General features: G+C 36.3%; 1 protein-coding gene across 3 annotated transcripts in view; it reads left to right on the plus strand.

Moving 5' to 3' along the window:
- LOC149781902 (tumor necrosis factor receptor superfamily member 5-like) overlaps positions 1–14,756 on the plus strand; it is a 101,063-nt gene that overhangs the window by 23,739 nt on the left and 62,568 nt on the right. For all 3 annotated transcript variants that reach the window (XM_089936098.1, XM_089936099.1, XM_089936100.1), the window contains exon 5: positions 7,710–7,912. In XM_089936098.1, coding sequence (XP_089792224.1) covers positions 7,710–7,912 — 203 coding nt within the window. The remainder of the gene's footprint in view (positions 1–7,709; positions 7,913–14,756) is intronic.

Below are 14,756 nucleotides of genomic sequence, written 5' to 3' on the forward strand. Positions count from 1 at the left end.
TTGAAAGGGAAAATGTAGAAAAAAGGAACCTACAGTATTGCATATTAAATTCCAGATAATCCTTTAATTATAGACACAAGTCCTATTGATTAAAGTTCTGAATAAACTTTGGTGGAAATCCAAATTAAATCCAGTGCTGGAGGTGTTGATGTGCCTGTGATGGCCCATGTTGTGGTGATGTGCCAACTCTTTTTTTTTGGATCACAATAATACAATCCAAGAATTAAATCCTTATTTGAAATTTCATCATAAATTCAAATCTCTATTTCCAAGAATGTTTCATTTGAACAGCTCTTTGTATTTCTAGAGAAGAATCACTTGAATTAAATAATTTGAGTAAATAAATTCCAGTTCAAATGAATTTCTGGACACAACATTGATGCAATTGACTCTGTTGGGATCTTAAAGCATGAATAATTAATTTCTAAAAATAAATATTTTCTAATAGAAAATAACTTTCTGGAAGGCTCCAAATGTTTACAAGATAAAATATTAGTTACAATCAGAAGTCTGTTTTGAAAATTAAAATATAAAATGTGTAGCAAACAACAGCTACACATGACAATTCATGAGGATTTTCCAAAGTTCTAGACTCAGATTGAGATAATCAATGTTTACTACAAAAACCCAAATCAGGCCATTACCTTTGCTAACTATAAGTTATTGTTTCACTCAGTGTGCATTCTGTGTCCAAATATTTTTTGAAAACTTAAAAACATTAAGATCTCTGTGAAATTAAATTAAAAAAGACCTTGAAATTAAAAACAGATTTAGTTTGAAAAGATAATGTAATCTTTAATTTGCATAGATCTATGAGTGTTGAAATAAAATGATGTTGATGGTAAAATATCCATGACATTTTTAAAAAATCGCCAAGGCTGCGCTTTTGTAAGCTGTATAGTCTCTGCATGGAGTAGAATTACATGGTTCTCATCAGACAGTATATCAGCAGTGTTTCCTTTAACCCTCATTTGTGCATCAGAGACCCCATAATTTTTAATTTTACCCACTGTTTTGACACTAAGGTTTATTTTAAAAACAGCCTGACTCCAAGTTTTGACACCTATATAAGTTTTTACTCTCAATTTTGTACCCCTAGGGGAAACATTGAGGTCAGCTATGGTAAAAACTGCTCCAGTGGCCTACTGGTTAGAGCATCCGCCTCAGATGCAGGAAGTCGTGGGTTCGATCCCCGGCCATTAGTCATACCAAAGACTTACAAAAATGGTACAGTCAGCAGAGGTTAGTATTAGGATTGGTTGGCCTGGTGTCAGGATAATGTGACTGGGTGGGACATCATGCTACATGTCTGCAACATGATGCCCAATGCTAGACATCACTATAAAGTGCCACACTGCAGACATTGTATCAATATGACTGAAATTTTTTTAAAGCTACGTTAAAAGTCCAAATCACACACACACACACACAGCCATGGTAAAACAACTTGTATTACATACTTTTAGGATCAACATATCTGGCATGAAACATTTAACCCATGTCTTAATCCTTATTTATAAGATGCCTTCATTTAACCCATGTCTTAATCCTTATTTATAAGATGCCTTCATTTAACCCATGTCTTATTCCTTATTTATAAGATGCCTTCATTTAACCCATGTCTTAATCCTTATTTATAAGATGCCTTCATTTAACCCATGTCTTAATCCTTATTTAAAAGATGCCTTCATTTAACCCATGTCTTAATCCTTATTTATAAGATGCCTTCATTTAACCCATGTCTTAATCCTTATTTATAAGATGCCTTCATTTAACCCATGTCTTAATCCTTATTTATAAGATGCCTTCATTTAACCCATGTCTTAATCCTTATTTATAAGATGCCTTCATTTAACCCATGTCTTAATCCTTATTTATAAGATGCCTTCATTTAACCCATGTCTTAATCCTTATTTATAAGATGCCTTCATTTAACCCATGTCTTAATCCTTATTTATAAGATGCCTTCATTTAACCCATGTCTTAATCCTTATTTTTAAGATGCCTTCATTTAACCCATGTCTTAATCCTTATTTATAAGATGCCTTCATTTAACCCATGTCTTAATCCTTATTTATAAGATGCCTTCATTTAACCCATGTCTTAATCCTTATTAATAAGATGCCTTCATTTAACCCATGTCTTAATCTTATTTATAAGATGCCTTCATTTAACCCATGTCTTAATCCTTATTTTTAAGATGCCTTCATTTAACCCATGTCTTAATCCTTATTTTTAAGATGCCTTCATTTAACCCATGTCTTAATCCTTATTTATAAGATGCCTTCATTTAACGCATGTCTTAATCCTTATTTTAAGATGACTTCATTTAACGCATGTCTTAATCCTTATTTATAAGATGCCTTCATTTAACCCATGTCTTAATCCTTATTTATAAGATACCTTCATTTAACCCATGTCTTAATCCTTATTTATAAGATACCTTCATTTAACCCATGTCTTAATCCTTATTTATAAGATACCTTCATTTAACCCATGTCTTAATCCTTATTTATAAGATACTTTTATAAAGAGTGTTTCAAAGTAATTGGACCAGGACAAAGTTTTATTATTAAAGATGCCTAAATGTTTGGAACATTTGACGGTTTAAATTATTTTACTATTTACTTTTACATTTGGCTGCTTTTTGTACAATTTACTTCCAATTACAATTCTGTACATTTGGCTACTTTTTGTACAGTTCAACTTCTAAGTACAATTTTCTACATTTGACTGCTAATTGGACACTTTAGTTCTAAGTAAAGGTCTCTATATTTGACTGCTAGTTGTAGGCTTTACTTCGAGGTACAGGTCTATAGTTATATGCTCCTAACTACAATTCTCTGCATATGACTGTTTTTTCTGTCGTGCAGATAAGCATTTTCTGCGTTATATGTAAACTGGGGCTAAGTTTATTGTCATACACCCATTTTAATAATACATTGTAAATCTTTATCTAGTTTCTCCCAATAGTGCTGAAATCTTTCTTACTAACATATTAACATAGATAATGAAGAATGTTTCACACTTATTGATATATATATATATATATATATATATATATATATATATATATATATATATATATATATATATATATATATACCAGACAGAACAGAAAGTGCTATCCCTGGATTCTATAGAAGAATCTTGATAATAATAGGCAGAATTAATATTTAATACAAATAATACTATCATACAGGTTAGATAAATTTTAATTCATACTCTATATAGATTCAATCCCAAGTCTGCAGGTAAATGGCACCCATCAGCTTGCCTGCATACACAAGCCCATATTCCCTCACGACCAAGCACACATCTCCACAAAATGATGCTACTCAGTCTGTGTTATATGCACTCATGTGTATCAGACACGCTTGCATGACGACCTAGTAATTAATTCTCATGTATCCACAGTCATTTCGGATTTCTATGAAAGAAATCAAGGTATATAGAAATAATTATAGAGAATTATAAATATACACCAGATGGAATGGAAAGTGCTATCCCTGGATTCTATAGAAGAATACTTTTTAATAGTAGGCAGAATTAATATTTAATGCAAATTATACCATCATACAGGTTAGAGAATTTTTAATTCATGCTTTACGGAGATTTGAACCCAAGTCCATGAGTAAACAACACCCATCATCTTGCCTGCACACATGAGCCCATATTCCCTTATGACTAAACTCACATCACCAAAAAGTGATGCTTCTCAGTCGGTGTTATATGCACTCATGTGTAGCAGACACACTTGCATGACAACCTAGTAATTAATTATCATGTATCTACACAGTCATTCTGGATTCCTATGAGAGAGATCAAGGTATATAGAAAAAATTATGGAGAATTCTAAATATACACAAGAGATAGCACTTTCCATTCTGTCTGGTGTACCATTACAGTGAAAACAGCTATAATGTGATACAGTGATACTCATCACAATGAGATAGAGTGATATGCATCACAATGAGATACAGTGATACTCATCACAATGAGATACATTGATACTCATCACAATGAGATACATTGATACTCATCGCAATGAGATACAGTGATACTCATCACAATGAGATACAGTGATACTCATCACAATGAGATACAGTGATACTCATAACAATGAGATACAGTGAAAACCATCACAATGAGATGCATTGAAAACCATCACAATGAGATGCAGGGAAAACCATTACAGTGAAAACAGCCATAAAGAGAAACAATGATACAGACATGTTGCATGATGTCCCACCCAGTCACATTATCCTGACACCAGGCCAACCAGTTCTAACTCTAACCTCTTAATTCTGAGCATCTAGCAAGGCAGCTGTTATTACCATTTTTATATGTCTTTGGTATGACTCAGCCAGGGTTTGAACCAGTGACATCCTGCATCTGAGGCTAATGCTCTAAGCGCCAGGCCACCAGAGCGGTATCAGTTCAGATAGCATGTCAAGATTATTACATAATTTTAATGATAGTGGCAAGAAAGTACATGAGAAAATCATGCAGTTTTCTCAAACAAGACAGGAATATTCAAGTTTTTATCATGAACATGCAAGAAAAAGAGTGAATTATTTGTTGTGCAACAGTTGTTAAGTGGAAGGTTCATGTGAGTACACCATATGATGTAGAATTCAATTTGAAACACATGCATTTACAATACGGCCCATGCAACAAAGTAATTTCCAATTTGTCATGGGACCATGCTGGAAGAAAATATTGAGACCAATTTGACCATTAATTACTGATGATTCACTCTTTCAAATGTTGCTTTGTTATGCCACCTTGTTAAATGCCCCCTAGTCCTTGCTATATCACTGTGAGAAATGCCATGGCTCTGGTATACTACTGTGGGAAATGCCCTGGCTCTAGTAAACCACTGTGGGAAATGCCCTAGCTCTGGTATACCATTGTGGGAAATGCCCCAGCTCTGGTATACCACTGTGGGAAATGCCCCAGCTCTGCTATACCACTGTGGGAAATGCTCCGGCTCTGCTATACCACTGTGGGAAATGTTCTGGCTCTGCTATACCACTGTGGGAAATGCTCTGGCTCTGGCATACCACTGTGGGAAATGCCCTGGCTCTGGCATACCACTATGTGAAATGCCCTGGCTCTGGTATTCCACTGTAGGAAATGCCCTGGCTCTGGCATACCACTGTGGGAAATGCCCTGGCTCTGGCATACCACTGTGGGAAATGTCCACAAAGATTATCTAAATCTGTCTTGTCAATAAATTTCCTACTGTTTGAAAAAAACTACAATATAAATGCTAGATTTATCATATTTTGCCTGGCTAATGTGTTGGTCTTCAGTGAGTGAATACAACTTGTTTTCTTAAGTAGGATATTTAACATTCTGTATTTGGCACCATGCAAATAAAATGAGTGATAACCACACATATGGCTTGCTTTTAAAAAAATGGTCTACTTATCTGAAACATACAAATCTTTCATATTGCACTTGTTCTGTCACTGAGTATTTATGGAACCATCAAAGTGTGGACTATTGTGATACAAAATATATCGCAGAATAAGAGTAATATGAAATCATTACAGTATGGTGCTCAAGTGGTGCTACTAATCGATGATGTCATCAGCATGCATTGTACTATGTGACCTTGATTGTTTTGCATCCTGGCTGTTGGTTATTTCTATTCCCATTTCTGATAGCTCTTTGTTATCCTTCATATATTTTTCTCCCTGCTCAGCCTGCAGCCCTACTTGGATTTTTAAAAAATGGTCCCCTTTTTCAAACATACATATATTTTATAGTATTTAGGGAACCATCAAAATTCCTTGCTACTCATTCATGCAGATGAGAAGACATTGGAAGCTGTCCAAGAATTGTAGTGGCCGAGTGGTCTGAAGCACTCACCGTTATGGATCACTGCCGTCTCACCTCTGTGTGGTTCGAGTCTCGGATTTGGCCAATGTAATTATGTGGGAAAGCTTGCCAGTAGCTTCTCATGGGTCAGTAGTTCTTTCTGGGGTTTTCCCAGGTTCTTCCTCCACCATATATACTGGCCGCCATGCATAGCCTCTCATGTGCTGAAAAATGGTGTTAAACCCTACAACAACAACAACAACAACCAAAAATTTATATTAACATCTTTAAGATTCACTTAACTTTCTTTTCCCATTTTTTTTTTCACATTCCAAGAAAAGCTGAATTTTTAATTTAAAAACAGGAATAAGGTGAAATTTGCCATGTGCTATATTATTTGGAAATGCTTCTGTCAGTTTAACATATTTTTGACACAAATCTGCCAATAATTTTTTTCATGTCTCTTTTTTATGTTACCAAAAATGTTACAAAAATTTCAATTAAATTCACTTGTATAACATAGACATTGAATAGAATAATTATACAAGTTTACAAGCATTTTATTTTGAATAGCAAGATGCAGTCTGCATGTACTGTTGGAGGACTGAATATAGGTACAAGGGAGTTGTGGAAATCCACTGTGGGAAGTAGAATTTACACCTTAACACATTAACCCCTGGAGGGTTTTGTTGTTTTTGCCTGAAATTCAAGTAAGAAACACATTTTTGAAAGCTATTTCTGAATAAATCCTAACTGATCAACTTCCAGTTGATTTTCCAATAACATAATACCTAGCTTTGTTAGAAACATTGTTTTTCATTGACTATTTGGCTTATGCATGAGCAGAAAGATAAAAGTTTTCTTTTTTTTTTGTTGCTTAGCGGACCCATTATTTTTTTTATCGAGACCACTCTTTATTCCAAATGCCTATCTTATCCTACTTTTTACAAAGGTTCATCTGTCTGTTTGCAGTTCATACCAGTCTGCCTTAGATCTGAGACCAAAAAGACTAAAATCCGAACACAAAATAGGATTCCGACCACAGGTGAATTTTGGGTGGAAAAAAATCAGGTCCAGAAAATGAGTTATTTTTCCCTCTATATTTTGTAGTGCAACTAGAACTTCAGATTATTTGGTATCATTATAGAGCTACATCTGTCTACCTTTCTATAATACCACCCACTCTATTGTATCCTACATGACCTTGAAGCTACAGAGCTTGGCAGTAGGCTATTACCTTCTGCCATGTAAACTCGTCAGCAGGGGTTAATGTGTTAATGTAATTAGGCATTTGTTTACCTTGGCACAGTCTGTGAGAATCACACTCAGATGTTGTGGGTAATCACAGCTGGTGAAGTTACCACAGCTGTGGGAAGTTGCATGGGAGTCCAATGAGGTACAGTAGGAATTTACAATCCCACATATGGTGTACTGTATTGTATATTACAGACAGAATATGAAAACCCTTACCGATATTAATGATAAAGTTGGGAAATAGAATTGCAGATGAAACCGTGAAATTATCTTGTATACCTGCATATGAATCCAACTATAAACAGCACAGACGCAGATCTGCCATTGGATAATACACTGGTAGATCTGGGTCTGTCCAGTTTGTTAGGAGTAATTAGTAGAACAAATAACATAGACCCAGATCTGCTGCATTGTACTACAGCAGATAAGGATCTTTGTTGTTTGCAGTTTGAATCGGCTTATAAGTGAGTATATATGGTTTGTGTCTTATAATAAAAGTAAATTCTTATAAAGTTTAGTAACAAAAAATCAATTTGAGCTAATATTAGTTACAAATATATATATACAGTGTATGTGTGTGTGTATATATATATATATATATATATATATATATTTATTTCTTACAGCTCAGAGGGAGATCACTTTATAGGCCAACCAGGACCTACCACTTTGGATGGCATTAATTCTAATCCTTGCCCTCAAGAATTACCAGTTAAGGAGTACATGGATAAAGTTACCTGCATCAAAGATGATGAAACGGAACACATGAAATCAAATGAAGTCCTGTCTAATTCGAAAAAATCAAGTTATAGTGCATCAAGTCACAAAGGTTATTATTACATTATTTTTGCATTTTTATTGTTGAAAATTGTTTTCTTAAGTAGGATATTTAACATTCTGTATTTGGCACCATACAAATGATTTTTTTTTTGTTGCTGTAGGGTTTAACGCCATTTTTCAGCATGCGATAGGCTATACATGGCGGCCAGTATTAATGGTGGAGGAAGAAACCGGGAAATCCCCGGAAAGAACCACCGACCCTCGAGAAGCTACTGTCAAACTTTCTCACATATCCACATTGGCCGAATCCGAGACTCGAACCCACGCACACAGAGGTGAGATGGCAGTGATCTGTAACGGAGAGCGCTTTGGACCACTCGGCCACTCAGGGCCCCACCATACAAATGATATCTTCTTGATGAAATAGTTTGATGGCACACTTTACATTTGTTAGATGAATTCTACCTTGAACACATATAACTGTCTGACCTTTAATATCAAGAATACATGAGCTTTCAAAACTGGTAGATGATCCTTTTAAAGTAATATGCACATTTGCTGTTAGCTGCTGTTTGGAACAGTTCAGTTGTTATACTACAGATCAAGTAGCAACAGGTGTAGCGTACATTCAGTTTGTATCCATAGTGACAGGTCTAGGGTATATTCAGGCTATATGTATAGCAACAGGTCTAGGTTATATTAAGGTTGTGGATGTATCAGCAAGTCTGGGGTATATAGGTTATAACTGTAGTGGCAGTTCTATGATATATATTCAGGTTGTGTGTGACAGGTGTACGATACATTCAGGTTACATGTGTAGCAAGAGGTCTAGGGTATATTCAGGTTATATGTGTAGCAACAGGTCTAGGGTATATTCAGGTTATATGTGTAGTGACAGGTCTAGGGTATATTCAGGTTATATGTGTAGCAACAGGTCAAAGATATATTCAGGTTATATGTGTAGTGACAGGTCTTGGGTATATTCAGGTTGTATGTGTAGCAGCAGGTCTAAGGTATATTCAGGTTATATGTGTAGCAACAGGTCTAGGGTATATTCAGGTTATATGTGTAGCGACAGGTCTAGGATATATTCAGGTTATATGTGTAGTGACAGGTCTTGGGTATATTCAGGTTGTATGTGTAGCAACAGGTCTAGGGTATATTCAGGTTGTATGTATATCAACAGGTCTAGGGTATATTCAGGTTATATGTATAGCAACAGGTCTAGGGTATATTCAGGTTATATGTGTAGCGACAGGTCTAGGGTATATTCAGGTTATATATGTAGCAACAGGTCTAGGATATATTCAGGTTAAATGTATAGTGACAGGTCTTGGGTATATTCAGGTTGTATGTGTAGCAACAGGTCTAGAGTATATTCAGGTTGTATGTGTAGCAAAAGGTCCAGGGTATATTAATGTTATATGTGTAGCAACAGGTCTAGGGTATATTCAGGTTGTATGTGTAGCAACAGGTCTTGGGTATATTCAGGTTATATGTGTAATGACAGGTCTAGGATATATTCAGGTTGTATGTGTAGCAACAGGTCTAGGGTATATTCAGGTTATATGTGTAGCAACAGGTCTAGGGTATATTCAGGTTGTGTGTCTAGCAACAGGTCTAGGGTGTATTCAGGTTATATGTGTAGCAACAGGTCTAAGATATATTCAGGTTATATGTGTAGTGACAGGTCTAGGATATATTCAGGTTGTATGTGTAGCAATAGGTCTAGGGTATATTAATGTTATATGTGTAGCAACAGGTCTAGGGTATATTCAGGTTATATATGTAGTGACAGGTCTAGGGTATATTCAGGTTATATGTGTAGCAACAGGTCTAAGATATATTCAGGTTATATGTCTAGTGACAGGTCTAGGATATATTCAGGTTATATGTATAGCAACAGGTCTAGGGTATATTCAGGTTGTATGTGTAGCAACAGGTCTTGGGTATGTTCAGGTTATATGTGTAGTGACAGGTCTAGGATATATTCAGGTTATATGTGTAGCAACAGGTCTTGGGTATATTTAGGTTATATGTGTAGCAACAGGTCGTGGGTATATTTAGGTTATATGTGTAGCAACAGGTTCAGGGTATATTCAGGTTATATGTGTGGCAACAGGTCTTGGGTATATTTAGGTTATATGTGTAGCAACAGGTATTGGGTATATTTAGGTTATATGTGTAGCAACAGGTCCAGGGTATATTCAGGTTATATGTGTAGCAACAGGTCTAGGGTATATTCAGGTTGTATGTGTAGCGATAGGTCTAGGATATATTCAGGTTATATGTGTAGCAACAGGTCTAAGATATATTCAGGTTATATGTGTAGTGACAGGTCTAGGATATATTTAGGTTATAAGTATAGCAACAGGTCCAGGGTATATGCAGGTTATATGTGTAGCGACAGGTCTAAGGTATAATCAGGTTATATGTGTAGCAACAGGTCTAGGGTATATTCAGGTTGTATGTGTAGCGATAGGTCTAGGATATATTCAGGTTATATGTGTAGCAACAGGTCTAAGATATATTCAGGTTATATGTGTAGTGACAGGTCTAGGATATATTTAGGTTATAAGTATAGCAACAGGTTCAGGGTATATTCAGGTTATATGTGTGGCAACAGGTCTAAGGTATAATCAGGTTATATGTGTAGCAACAGGTCTAGGGTATATTCAGGTTGTGTGTGTAGCAACAGGTCTAGGGTGTATTCAGGTTATAAGTGTCTTGACAGGCCTAGGGTATATACAGGTTATATTTGTAGCAACAGGTCTAAGATATATTCAGGTTATATGTGTAGCAACAGGTCTAAGATATATTCAGGTTATATATCTAGTGACAGGTCTACGGTATATTCAGGTTAAATGTGTAGCAAGAGGTCTAGGGTATATTCAGGTTATATGTGTAGCAACAGGTCTAAGATATATTCAGGTTATATGTGTAGTGACAGGTCTAGGATATATTCAGGTTATATGTATAGCAACAGGTCTAGGGTATATTCAGGTTGTATGTATAGCAACAGGTCTTGGATATATTCAGGTTATATGTGTAGCAACAGGTCTTGGGTATATTTAGGTTGTATGAGTAGCAAAAGGTCCAGGGTATATTCAGGTTATATGTGTAGCAACAGGTCTAGGGTATATTCAGGTTGTATGTGTAGCGACAGGTCTAAAATATATTCAGGTTATATGTGTAGCAACAGGTCTAAGATATATTCAGGTTATATGTGTAGTGACAGGTCTAAGATATATTCAGGTTATATGTGTAGCAACAGGTCAAGGGTATATGCAGGTTATATGTGTAGCAACAGGTCTAGGATATATTCAGGTTATATGTGTGGCAACAGGTCTAGGGTATATTCAGGTTATATGTGTAGCAACAGGTCTAGGGTATATTCAGGTTGTGTGTGTAGCAACAGGTCTAGGCTGTATTCAGGTTATATGTGTAGTGACAGGTCTAGGGTATATTCAGGTTATATGTGTAGCAACAGGTCAAGGGTATATTCAGGTTATATGTGTAGCAACAGGTCTAGGGTATATTCAGGTTATATGTGGAGCAACAGGTCTAGGGTATATTCAGGTTATATGTGTAGTGACAGGTCTAGGATATATTCAGGTTATATGTATAGGAACAGGTCTAGGGTATATTCAGGTTATATGTGTAGCAACAGGTCTAGGATATATTCAGGTTGTATGTGTAGCAACAGGTCTAGGGTATATTCAGGTTATATGTGTAGCAACAGGTCTAGGGTATATTCACGTTATATGTGTAGCAACAGGTCTTGGGTATATTCAGGTTATATGTGTAGCAACAGGTATAGGATATATGCAGGTTATATGTGTAGCGACAGGTCTAAGGTATAATCAGGTTATATGTGTAGCAACAGGTCTAGGGTATATTCAGGTTGTGTGTGTAGCAACAGGTCTAGGGTGTATTCAGGTTATAAGTGTCTTGACAGGCCTAGGGTATATACAGGTTATATTTGTAGCAACAGGTCTAAGATATATTCAGGTTATATGTGTAGCAACAGGTCTAAGATATATTCAGGTTATATATCTAGTGACAGGTCTAGGGTATATTCAGGTTGTATGTGTAGCAACAGGTCTAGGATATATTCAGGTTATATGTGTAGCAACAGGTCTAAGATATATTCAGGTTACATGTGTAGTGACAGGTCTAAGATATATTCAGGTTATATGTGTAGCAAAAGGTCAAGGGTATATGCAGGTTATATGTGTAGCAACAGGTCTAGGATATATTCAGGTTATATGTGTAGCAACAGGTCTAGGGTATATTCAGGTTATATGTGTAGCAACAGGTCTTGGGTATATACAGGTTGTGTGTGTAGCAACAGGTCTAGGGTGTATTCAGGTTATATGTGTAGTGACAGGTCTAGGGTATATTCAGGTTATATGTGTAGCAACAGGTCCATGGTATATTCAGGTTATATGTGTAGCAACAGGTCTATGGTATATTCAGGTTATATGTGGAGCAACAGGTCTAGGGTATATTCAGGTTATATGTGTAGTGACAGGTCTAGGATATATTCAGGTTATATGTATAGCAACAGGTCAAGGGTATATTCAGGTTATATGTATAGCAACAGGTCTTGGGTATATTCAGGTTATATGTGTAGCAACAGGTATAGGATATATGCAGGTTATATGTGTAGCGACAGGTCTAAGGTATAATCAGGTTATATGTGTACCAACAGGTCTAGGGTATGTTCAGGTTGTGTGTGTAGCAACAGGTCCAGGGTGTATTCAGGTTATATGTGTCTTGACAAGTCTAGGGTATAGACAGGTTATATTTGTAGCAACAGGTCTAAGATATATCCAGGTTATATGTGTAGCAACAGGTCTAAGATATATTCAGGTTATATATCTAGTGACAGGTCTAGGATATATTCAGGTTATATGTATAGCAACAGGTCTAGGGTATATTCAGGTTATATGTGTAGCAACAGTTCTAGGGTATATTCAGGTTATATGTGTAGCAACAGGTCTTGGGTATAATCAGGTTATATGTGTAGCAACAGGTCTAGGATATATGCAGGTTATATGTGTAGCGACAGGTCTAAGGTATAATCAGGTTATATGTGTAGCAACAGGTCCAGGGTATATTCAGGTTGTTTGTGTAGCAACAAGTCTAAGATATATGCAGGTTATATGTGTCTTGACAGGTCTAGGATATATACAGGTTATATATGTAGCAACAGGTCGAAGATATGTTCAGGTTATATGTGTAGCAACAGGTCTAAGATATATTCAGGTTATATGTCTAGTGACATGTCTAGGATATATTCAGGTTATATGTATAGCAACAGGTCTAGGGTATATTCAGGTTTTATGTGTAGCATCAGGTCTTGGGTATATTCAGGTTATATGTGTAGTGACAGGTCTAGGATATATTCAATTTATATGTGTAGCAACAGGTCTTGGGTATATTTAGGTTATATGTGTAGCAAGAGGTCTTGGGTATATTTAGGTTATATGTGTAGCAACAGGTCCAGGGTATATTCAGGTTATATGTGTAGCAACAGGTCTTGGGTATATTTAGGTTATATGTGTAGCAACAGGTCTTGGGTATATTTAGGTTATATGTGTAGCAACAGGTCCAGGGTATATTCAGGTTATATGTGTAGCAACAGGTGTAGGGTACATTCAGGTTGTACGTGTAGCGATAGGTTTAGGATATATTAAGGTTATATGTGTAGCAACAGATCTAAGATATATTCAGGTTATATGTGTAGTGTCATGTCTTGGATATATTTAGGTTATAAGTGTAGCAACAGGTCCAGGGCATATGCAGGTTATATGTGTAGGGACAGGTCTGGGGTATATTCAGATTATATGTGTAGCAACAGGTCAAGGGTATATGGAGGTCATATGTGTAGCAAGAGGTCTAGGGTATATTCAGGTTATATGTGTAGCAACAGGTCTAGGGTATATTCAGGTTATATGTGTAGCAACAGGTCTAGGGTATATTCAGGTTGTGTGTGTAGCAACAGGTCTAGGGTGTATTCAGGTTATATGTGTAGTGACAGGTCTAGGGTATATTCAGGTTATATGTGTAGCAACAGGTCCAGGGTATATTCAGGTTATATATGTAGCAACAGGTCTAGGGTATATTCAGGTTCAATGTGGAGCAACAGGCCTAGGGTATGTTCAATTTATATGTGTAGTGACAGGTCTAGGATATATTCAGGTTATATGTATAGCAACAGGTCTAGGGTATATTCAGGTTATATTTGTAGTGACAGTTCTAGGATATATTCAGGTTGTATGTGTAGCTACAGGTGTATGGTATATTCAGGTTATATGTTTAGCAACAGGTCTAGGGTATATTCAGGTTATATGTGTAGCAACAGGTCTTGGGTATATTCAGGTTATATGTGTAGCAACAGGTCTAGGATATATGCAGGTTATGTGTGTAGCGACAGGTCTAAGGTATAATCAGGTTATATGTGTAGCAACAGGTCTAGGGTATATTCAGGTTGTGTGTCTAGCCTCAGGTCTAGGGTGTATTCATGTTATATGTGTCTTGACAGCACTAGGGTATATACAGGTTATATGTGTAGCTACAGGTCTAAGATATATTCAGGTTATATGTCTAGTGACAGGTCTAGGATATATTCAGGTTATATGTATAGCGACAGGTCTAAGGTATAATCAGGTTATATGTGTAGCAACAGGTCTAGGGTAGATTGAGGTTGTGTGTGTAGCAACAGGTCTTGGGTGTATTCAGGTTATATGTGTAGCAACAGGTCTTGGGGGTATTTAAGTTATCTGTGTAGCAACAGGTCTTTGGTATATTTGGGTTATATGTGTAGGAACAGGTCCAGGGTATATTCAGGTTATATGTGTAGCAACAGGTCTTGGGTATATTTAGGT

The sequence above is a fragment of the Sinohyriopsis cumingii genome, chromosome 15 (assembly GCF_028554795.1).
Source record: "Sinohyriopsis cumingii isolate HCF-2022 chromosome 15, ASM2855479v2, whole genome shotgun sequence".
Taxonomy (NCBI): Eukaryota; Metazoa; Mollusca; class Bivalvia; order Unionida; family Unionidae; genus Sinohyriopsis; species Sinohyriopsis cumingii.